The sequence below is a fragment of the Lepidothrix coronata genome, unplaced genomic scaffold (assembly GCF_001604755.1).
Source record: "Lepidothrix coronata isolate B3197 unplaced genomic scaffold, Lepidothrix_coronata-1.0 Scaffold63, whole genome shotgun sequence".
In the NCBI taxonomy this organism is placed as follows: domain Eukaryota; kingdom Metazoa; phylum Chordata; class Aves; order Passeriformes; family Pipridae; genus Lepidothrix; species Lepidothrix coronata.
In genome coordinates this window covers 4,287,806-4,298,273 of record NW_016690243.1, presented here as the reverse complement: position 1 = coordinate 4,298,273, position 10,468 = coordinate 4,287,806, and the positions used below count along the sequence as shown (strand labels likewise).

The window sequence follows — 10,468 nt, the reverse complement described above, 5'->3', positions numbered from 1 at the left end:
TGTTTCATCATAGAGACCTTTTCCTCAGTTGGATTTCCCACTGAATTTTCACTTATTTTTCTGTTAATTCTCAGTAGACTCAGAGTCCCAATAAAAGTAATTTATTTCATGTGTTATTTTTCATTTTTCTGAGAAAAAACCTTAAAGTCTTGACCCCATCTTGAAATAAAAAGATTATTTTTAGGGTAGTTCAAATAGTTTTCTTTTCATTTTAGAATCAGGTGACTCCAAAAAGAGAAGGAAAAAAAAGGGGCTATGGAAAAAGTCATTTATTTGTCTGTGCTGCATTTAGGGTGTGGTTGTACCCCCGGAGCCTGGAGAGTTGCAGTTATGATGCGCCTGAGCTCAGGGACCCAACTTTTTTCTACTTGTAAGCATTCCTCCCAGTTCAGCTGAAGAATGCTCCTCTGGTTTGCGTAGAAAAATTCTTGCAAGAGGTCTCCTGAGTAAGGTCATTTGAGGATGACTTTGGCCACAGCTGTTTACAAGTTAAGGTTTTGACCGAAGTGAGTAATTGAATCATGTTGAGCCTCTGAAGTTTGCCTTTTATTTATATATTTCCCCCAATTGTGTGGCTCGGTCTGCCATTGGCTGCGGTCCCTGCAGCCTACCCGAGGGCTCTGCAATTACATAAGGCTCTGTCTGCTGGGAGCCTATATAAAGCCTTTGTGCACGCCAGCAAGACAGAATTTCATCAAGATTCAGGTCCCACTGCTTTAGTTTGCACAAGCAGGAGGAGTTTTGCTTGAAGATATACTGAAACTCGAATGCCAGCCTGGTTTGTTTGCCAGCAGGTGCTTCACAGCTGTCAACCTGAGTCGTAAGTGGCAGCTACTGTAAGTAGCTTCTGTGCACTATGAAGAATTTTTCATTTCCTATGCAGGATAACACATATCGGACCGAGAGTCCTTCTCACAGATTCCTGAGTCTGACAAATCAGTCAGATCCTGTTGGAAGACCAGAAAGAGATGAACAATTAGCTCAAGTAGAGATTGCTGTACTGGGGATCATATTTCTGACAGCATCTGTGGGCAATTTTATTCTCATACTGGTGTTGTGGCGAAGAAGAAAGAAGCTCTCTAGGATGTATGTGTTCATGCTTCACCTCAGCATTGCTGATTTAGTGGTAGCCTTTTTTCAAGTTCTGCCTCAACTCATATGGGATATTACAGATGTTTTCATAGGGCCAGATTTCTTGTGCAGAATTATCAAGTACCTACAATTGCTGGGCATGTTTGCGTCTACTTATATGATAGTGGTCATGACAGTGGACAGATATCAAGCAGTTTGCTACCCTATGGTCACATTCCAAAAGAAGAGAGCTCTCTGGAACATCCCTATTTTCACCAGCTGGTTTATAGCACTGATTCTTAGCCTACCACAGGTATTTATCTTTTCTAAGACTGAAATATCTCCAGGTATCTTTGAATGTTGGGGTGAATTTATTCAACCATGGGGCCCAAGGGCATATGTGACTTGGATTTTTGTAGTTATATTCCTCATTCCCTCAGCCATTCTTATCACATGCCAGGTTAAGATTTGCAAAATAATCAGAAGAAATATACATGTGAAAAAACAGAATGAATGTGAAGCAACAAATCAGAAGCAAGTCCTGCCATCCCGAGCGAGCAGTGTGAACTGTATTTCAAAGGCTATGATCAAGACAGTAAAAATGACAGTGGTGACAGTTGTTGCCTATGTGCTCTGTTGGTCACCTTTCTTCATTGCGCAGCTGTGGTCTGTGTGGTTCCCCAGTGTCGTGACTGAAGGTAAGATACTCTCCATCCTCATTCCTAACTGCAGAGCAGGCTAGCATGTTGCCATCAATTGCTTTATGTTTCCACTTTGCTTTTGTGTAAAAGTTACTGTGATCATTTGAGTAGGATTAAAAAGAAATTTCTGGACTGCTTATCTCATTTATTTAATTAGGTACAGGGAACTTCATGTGTTATGTGATGAAAACTCCATGTGTGTGTTTTGTGTGATTAACAAATCACACAGTTTAAAGATTAATGAAGAGTGGGGTGAAAATTATCATGTGCTCCAGCAAAGGTTCAGACTTTTAGAGGTTTTATGTAGTATAGCAACAGTATTTGAGTTGTATTTAGTATTTATTTTTGAGATGAAAAGGAGTAATTGACTATCCAAAGGAATGAGACAAATATTTCTTATTTACTGGATAGAAGAGGGATGTTATAAGACATCTGATTTTTTTTAATATTGAAATCGTATTGATGAAATCTCTGTAGTATCCACTGTAGCATTGGAAGTTGTAAATCAGATGTTTATAAAGCTAAACAGCAAACCTGAGAGAGTTATCAAAGAACACCAGGTTGTAAACAAGATTAATCTTGTCAAACTTATGCTATTGCCTCTTTGTGAAAGGCAGACTCTATAATTCCCCTATTCTAAACTCAGAGATAAAAAACAAAAGAAAAAGAAGATAATAGCTTTGTCTGATAAAAAAAATCTTCTGATCTTTGTTTTAAGAATTATTCCTGTCTGTGTGACTTGGAGTCTTATTCTACATACATTTATATATATCTATATCTGTATTTATCTGTATTTGTATAAAAGGTTAGTAATTGCTTTTAAATTTAATGCAGCTACATCAAAAAAGAACTACATGAAACTATTTAATTCTGAAATGCACGCAATAAAGTGTGCTTCATATCTTCAGCAATTGCAAACTGCATTAAAATGTGAATTTTCTACTATTAGATTAACTTTATGAATAAGTACAGCAGAAAGCAGCAGACTATGAAAATGGTACTTATCTGTACAAGTGTTTATTTACTCTCTTATTCCTTTAACTCTTTCATTCTAGGTTCAGCATTCACCATTATCATGCTCCTTGGCAATTTGAATAGTTGCACCAACCCATGGATTTACATGTATTTCTGTGGCCACATTCCATATTGCACAAATAAGCAAGTGGAGAATACCTCAGCTCAAGAGGAATCAGTGATCACAGGGAGCATTCACCTTGTAGACAGAGACCCTGAGGAAAACAGTACTTCTGCATAAATACTGAATGCTTTTTGATGTTTTGTTACATTCCCTCTATTTGTAAGACATATGCATATTTTATGATCATCCCTTTTTTTGTGGATAAGGAAGCTGGAAAATTGTCTTTTGTTGCACAAATATATATTTCTCTGCAGTTCTATACCATATACAGGAAGTTTATGTGTTGTGCAAGCCAGACTCAGTGCTTCCATCACCACTGTCTTATCAGAATGGATTTTTGTTAAAAAAAAAAGCAAGCATCTTAGATGTTTTGTGTCCAAAAGTACTTTCTGGTCTGTGATTCTGGATTTCTAAGTAGTAACATTTTGCAACTAACTGATCCAACAAATTGAGACATAATTGTAAAGGAACCTGACATGACTAAACTTGAATATGTTTTCAAATTGAACAATGAATTGTTCATCATTGTGGTCTGATTGGGGAACAGTCTGACGAATCTTAAAAGGGCAGCACAGAGTTAGAAAAATCTCTTGCCAGCTATTAATAGTAACTGTTTTAAATCAATTCCTTATATATATTTATAAAACACCAAGCCCCTTAATATAATTTTAAAAAAAACGAATTTGTTGTGCTTGTTACACAACACCTACTTCAGTTTCAAATTCCATTGTGGATGGCAGGTATCAGCAGTATAGCAGCGGCCCAGGTTTTTGGCTTTTCTCCATAGGATTTTATCTTCCATGCATTCCCTGATGTGCAAGCAGTTAACTGGACACCTCCCTACACCCCGTACCCGTGTATATACATACTTTAACTAAAAATGGGTGTTAGGAGTGTACACTTCCATTTGGTATTCAGACCTATTTGTTCTGGCATGCAATTTATTGGCTGAGTGTGCTTAGAACACCTTCAGGCTCAAATTTAATTATTTCCCTTCATGGTAAAAATAGATCTACATATTTTTATCTCAAAATGCTCTTTGGTTGCTGGTTTGTGGGTGTTATATACGGGTAGCTAGTTATTGCCTTTCAGTGTCTGCAATCTAATCAGAGGAGGATGGAAGGAATATTAGCAAGGCTCTTTCTGGTGAGAATAGAGCTGCATTCCCAGAGATCTTTGGTGACACTTGCATATCATCTGTCTACATTATACTGTGTTTCAGCAGTGCTATTCACATGTCATTTTTCTGAGTGCTAGCAGTCTCAAATATCAGTGGAAAAGCTATAAAATTGTGGGGGCTTAATTGTCTTTAAATCATATTCAAATACTGATTTAAACTAAATACTGATCAGATTATCAGAAGTCCTGCTGTACAGTGAATAGTTACACTTCAGGTTAATCTGTGCTGATATGACTGAATATTTTATGATTTCTATTCCCTGTATTGTTAGACCAAATACTGCTGTCCTTTGTGATGGGAAAAGCTAATGTCCCAGTCCAGCTGGCAAGAGGAATGGATTTCGGGCAAGTAGGAAGAGAAGGAGGTGGATGAAGGCAGTACCAGAGCCAGACAGGAATGGGAAGAGTCTATGAAGTCTCTTATAAAAATTGCAATTGATATTTTTTCTTGTGTTTTCCCCCTCTCTTTAATTAATAGTTATTAATTCTACCCCACAACAAATTCCTTGTTGGAGCAATTCTCTAATTCAAGTGGCAGTGTTGTTGTCTGGGGTAAGAACATCCAAGTTATAATCCATACTACTGATAGGGTATTTGTAATATTCAGCCATTCACTGACTTTCTAAGACTTTCAATCAATTAGCTCTGTTAGGTTTTCCCTTGTGACTGAATATGATGGTTAATGGTGCGATTTTTAGTTTTTCTACTTCTGTTGATTGCAATTTGTTACATAGTATAACATGCAGTGTTGAAAGGTGGTGTAAACAGAAATGTTGCAAGGAATTACCTGTCACTGTACAACTGTATTTGCAGCAAAACTCCTCCAAAGTCATTCATTTGCAGGAAAAAGAGGCATTCAAATAATGTGCAAAGAGTCATCCAGATCCAGAACTGACAGAAGTCACAATTCTGCTCAGACACTGCAGTGAAGCTGTGCCATTTGACACCACCTGCTCTGGCCTCCAATTAAAGTTAAAAAGTGTAACTTCTACTTATATTTCTGCATTGCTCATATACTTGTTACTGGCTTAATAAATAATTTGGTAGAGCTGGTAGCTTAAATAACAGTAGCTTAATCTGTTCTTTAAAAGTCTGAGAGCAATATTAACTGACCATATTTGAGATATTTTGATCATGTGTTGAATGAAATGTCAAAACTTCTAAAATTCAGTAATGGTTGTTTATTGTTTGCAATGTTCAAACCAATTATACTTTTGTCTTTTAAGTGCTTTCTTTCTGAATTTTTTCATTTTCTTTCCCCTGAGATCAGTTCTGCTGTTAAGGAGAAAAATAAATGTTACTGTATTATGGTACAAGCTACAGGCTATGGACACTTTTAGTTTCAGTCTGCCAGGAGGTATTTGAATAAGGTATTCCTGCTTTTTTTCTTAGCAAAATGAATTAGGCTGCATTTTTCAGATGGAATTCATTATCCTAAATGACCTGCCCTGCTTACCCCATGGTCAGCAGTGACAGACACACTCAGTGGGGAGTTTGGTTCAGGTCCACAATTTTCTGTCAAAACTCATTTTCAAATGATGGAAAATTCATTTTGATAACATTTTTCTTTTCTTTTTTTTTTTTTCTTTTTTTTTTCTTAGTAGAGTGCCCCTTACAGAAATTTTCTTAAAGAAAAGACATTTAAAAATATAATAAAATTTTTCTCTTTGTAAATTTGGCCATCAGTATTTTTGGAAGTTTTAGTTTGAACATCTTGTGCACTTCTTTTCCTCTATAGTTGGATTCCTCGTTTGGACTATATCTTTCCAGTTTGCTGTCACTTAGATTTTCAACAGATATTAGATTATCTCATTAAGAGAGAGAGTTGACTGTGAGACAACAGTGTGATCTGTCCAGGGTGTTTAGTCAATGTGGGAGAATCAGAAACTGAAACGTACGAGTCCCTGGAGGCACTGTGGAAGCCCATAAAAATGAAAAAATCCAGTTATCAGATGAAAGTCTTTCTTATCAAAGCCTAGATTCTATTTTCTCACACAAATAATTTCTGAGTAGAAAAATACCTAGTGTACAAGTTCCCACTCCTGAAGTGAATGGCTATGTTGTTGATGCTGGCACTGCAATATGGTTTCTGGTTATCTGGGTGGGGATTTTTTTTTATTTTCCAGGGGTTTGTTGCCACTTGGGAAAGGCACAGTTCAATAAAAGGAATTAGATACTTTCTTAAAAATTATTATTTTTATGTGTTGCAGTACAGATAAGAAGAATCAAAGACAATGTAATCTATTGATTCTGTATAGATTTATTACAGAAAAAAACTCACAAAAAACAACTTAGTAGAATAAAAGGAAAATCTCAACATGTGTTTTGCATTCTTAACAGTGTATTTTGGTAATTCTGTTGTTCTATAGAATTACTGCTGTATTTGCATAGTAAGTCCCAGTTCACAGTCTTGTAAAAGGTGAATACTGAAGCCAGATGTGTTGTGAGATAAACTTTTTAATCTTTCAATGAAATAATGCTGACAAATTTCAGATATGATGCCAAACTAATGTCCTGCCAATTTCACTTTGGTCATTTAGGTCTAGCAACAGGAACCAGTTCCTGAGTCAAATAAACTGCTCCTGTCTCTGCATTGTTGGGGGAAGACTGGCAGAGTGATGTGGAGGTCAAAGCTGGAACTAGCAGAATTTATTCTGTGAGGCAGACATGGCATGCAGACATGGCTATATTGTCTAGTTCTCCAACACGTGGCCAGGACAAAAGTATCTTCAAGAGGTTGCAAATTTTAGCTATTCTAGGCTTAAGGGTAGCATTAGCAGACAAAGGCAGAGCAAGATGATCCAGCTACTCAGTTCTTTCAGGCAAATTCAGTTTGGGTTGGATTCCTTGGAGGGGGAAAAAAAAAGAAAAAGAAAGCAAGGCATTTTCTGACTTCATAAGGTAGAGGTTTGGTCCTGAATGCCTTGGCTATCTTCAGGAAACCTCCATGATTATGAAACATATTGCTCATAAAGCAGCAAAACAGGATTGCAAACAGTTCAAATGTTACTCTCTACGGAGTAGAGTGTTTATTTATTCTCTACAGATGATCCATATATGATGATCCTTAGCTGACCCATATAGATTTGAATTGAAAGGAAATATCTCTGTTAGAAAATCAGAGATAAAATCTGATGTGATCTGTGCTACCAAATGAAAACTCCAACTGCCATTCCAAATCCTATTTCTTCAATCCTGTGTGTGTCAGTAGCAGGCCCCTCTGTGGTCTCACAGCCCCAGATAGAAGCTCATGATCTACAATACAGTTCCCAAATTCTACCTGCCCTAATCTGTTGTTGGGGTATGCCAGGTTGTCTTCTCTTTGCCTCTCTGAAACAGAATGGTAGAAGCTGTGTTTTTTCCTTAGCCTTGTATGATGATCCTGCAATTGCCACTTGAGGACTTTCTGAAGGTCATCTCATTAAGAGGGCAAATTCTGGGCATTTTTTAAAGCCCTCTGTAAAATTTTCATTATTTTGCACTTCACTCTTTAGAAGCAAAACTAAGTGGCCACAACCACTCCCTTTTGCTTCTTTTTTTTTGCCAGCACAGCAGTCAAAAGCATATGCTTTCCACCAGTAGATCATAGCAAATCATTTAACCAATATAGTCTATCATCCATCTCCATAATGAACTTTGAAGATAATGAACCTCTAACTAAAGGCCTTTCCATCCAGATGTTGTCCTAGAGATACAGTGTGAACATATTCAAATGCTATTGTATTCATCAAGTGATTTTTTCTATAATGACTGACACTTTAAAAGACCTTCAGAATTGTGGATTTATGTTTCTTGCATCCATTTCAGTATACCAAAAATTGTTAAAATAGTATATTACCCAAATTTTACCAACAAATCTCCTGAATTCTGAGTTAACAACACAGGAATCAGTAGGCCTTCGTGGAGGAACCATTTCAATACCATTTGGAAAAGAAGTCTGAAAAAATGCCAGATTAAAACATTTGATGTTGAAGATCTCTGGAGGCTACGGTTGGGAAGTTGGATACAACTAGAGAGACATCTTAAAAGTCAGCAATGACTTTTCAAGACAATTGATATATTAACAAATATTGGACATGAGTAAGAGTTGATATTTTGTCATCATCATTGTCATTGCCATCATAGTCATCATCATGATTATTTAAAAGAAATCAGCATATAACCTACAATAAGCTTTAAAACAAAGCACAGATTTGGCACATATGTAGACCAATTCTGAAGCTGAAATAATATAAAAGGCATGATTTCAATCACAACTGCAAACTTTATATACAATGTTGCTATTTGTTTATCTAAAAGGATATAGATATATTCTTTGGTTCCAAGTATATTGTTGTATGTTGAATTCCATGAAAGTGCCTTAAGATGAATTTTGGCACAAAACATTAAAAAAGTATTTCATGTTTGTACATTTTACTTGTGTATGTGTTAAATGTTTTTTTTTTGCTTTAAGAGGGTACTCTGGTACTCCTTAGCTTATTCTTGAGTTCACTTATTATCAATATCACCACCTTTGAAGAGATACTAGGAATAAATTATCTGCCAGCTATCACAGTGTATTGGAAATATTTGCCCATGTCTCTACATGTGTTAATAGATGTCTGGCCTCAAATATTTTAATGTGGAGTGGCTCCAGCTTTTGACTTCCTGATGGGAAAAATTGTACTTCATCATGGAGAATACAAGCCTTCTGGCAAGCAGAGTCATGATGTGAACTCACTGCTTATTGATACATTTAATACCAATTACAGTCTGTTGGGAATATGATTCATGTTCCTAATCCTTTCTTGATTAGGAATATGAATCATGCAATCTCATGTTCTGAAGTGTGTTTAGATGTAATTATCTTCTCAAAAACTGAGAAAAACCTCAGAAAAGAAATACTTATTTTTTCCTCAGCACCTGGGAGTGCTGAGTCGGAGTTTAATGCATTTGCTGTGAAAGATGGGGTTAAAAACACTACTGTAGCATTTAGGTTTGTTTTGTTTCCATTTACGCAGAGAAATAATACTGGATTGTATGATCCTTTCATGTAGACTGTGTTAAAGGAATGATATCATGGAAAGTCAAACACTTTGATCTCTCGAATCACAGACTCATAGAATCGTTAAGGTTGGAAAAGACCTGCAAGATCATCAAGTCCAAACATAACCCAGCACCGTCATGTGTACCACTAAACTGTATCCCCAAGTGCCACATCCACACGCCTTTTGAACACTTCCAGGGATGGTGATTCCACCACTTCTGTGGGCAGCCTCTTCCAATGCCTGACCACCCTTTCAGTAAAGCAGCTTTTTCTTAATATCTAGTCTAAACCTCCACTGCTACAACTTAAAGCCATTTTGTGCAATCCTGTTTCTTCCTACCTGGGAAAAGAGACCAACCCTCACCTCACTCCTGCTTGAATGTCAGTATGCATGTGCATAATAAACTAGTTAATGCCATGGATCTGCCATAGGACTGCTCTGCAGCTGCTCCTGTGGATCATGGATGAGGCATGCCCAGCATATACACAGTCTTTAGGAAATTTCCCTCCCAAATGCTCCCCAAATAGAAGTAAGATGGCACTAAGAGTGCATATGCACTGAAGGTGCACACTGTATGGCTAAAGCATATTGTGTTTATTTTGTGAACAGTGGTGACAACAGATGATCAGAACTGGACATGTGCATTATTAACAAGGCTATCTGCCCATGTAATTATGCACAGAAACAGGCAAAGTGATTAAGAAGTATCTCAGGTGGTGTCCATATTGAAGGCACTAGTGCAGGCGTATCCTTTACTTTCTGTGCTTTTTTTTTTTGTGTCATGAAATAGTGCACTAAATATCCATCTGGTCATGAACACATTAAAAGCGAGTGTTGACATCATTGCGTAGCAGGTACTGGTGACTGTGTGGACAAGTCTTACTGGGGTGCCACTGCCTATTTCAGGAGCCCAGAGGGCAGAGGTGCTTTACTGCCCAGCACTCCCCTCACCTCCACCTCTTCGTTATTCCATGGGGATAAAAGGAGGAGACAACACATAGTTGCATCTCTGCAACTTAGAAACATCTAGATGTGTAGTTATCCTTCTCTTTTGACTCCTTTCCCCATGATGTCACCTTAGTCTGATACTTCTGGTAGAAGCTCCTGAATGACTCTGCAAGAGAAGGGTGTTACCATATGATAGGGGTTTTGTTCTGATGAGAATGAGATGGTTAAGCTCATCTTAGTTGCAATTTAAGCAAGGACTGTATGCCGCAAGGAGTTGAATTTTGTATTAATTACCTGGAGACATAAAAATTAGATTTTCAGTCACTGAAATGAAGGAACGAGACTGATTGAATAGCTGACTTATCTATTAATTCAGTAGCTTCAGGTTTTCCTTTATTAAAGAT

General features: G+C 37.2%; 1 protein-coding gene across 2 annotated transcripts; it reads left to right on the top strand.

Moving 5' to 3' along the window:
* The first annotated feature begins 710 nt into the window (after nucleotides 1-710).
* On the top strand, nucleotides 711-6,410 carry LOC108498747 (arg8-vasotocin receptor-like). 2 transcript variants are annotated; one of them, XM_017817812.1, is made up of 4 exons: nucleotides 711-1,769; nucleotides 2,828-2,964; nucleotides 4,362-4,374; nucleotides 4,406-6,410. In XM_017817812.1, exons 1-4 carry the CDS (start codon nucleotides 857-859, stop codon nucleotides 4,501-4,503), a joined length of 1,161 nt encoding a protein of 386 aa, XP_017673301.1. In that variant the 5' UTR covers nucleotides 711-856; the 3' UTR covers nucleotides 4,504-6,410. The 2 variants fall into 2 exon arrangements, with proteins under 2 accessions (XP_017673301.1, XP_017673302.1); XM_017817813.1 differs by lacking the exon at nucleotides 4,406-6,410 and having other exon boundaries at nucleotides 2,828-4,372.
* Nucleotides 6,411-10,468: the final 4,058 nt, after the last annotated feature.

What these genes read in the sequence shown, in the direction of transcription:
- LOC108498747 (XM_017817812.1), top strand. Translation starts at nt 857, where the DNA reads ATGAAGAATTTTTCATTTCCTATGCAGGATAACACATATCGGACCGAG. An exon ending in CCCCAGTGTCGTGACTGAAG is followed by an intron (nt 1,770 to 2,827) that starts GTAAGATACTCT and finishes CTTTCATTCTAG; the next exon opens with GTTCAGCATTCACCATTATC.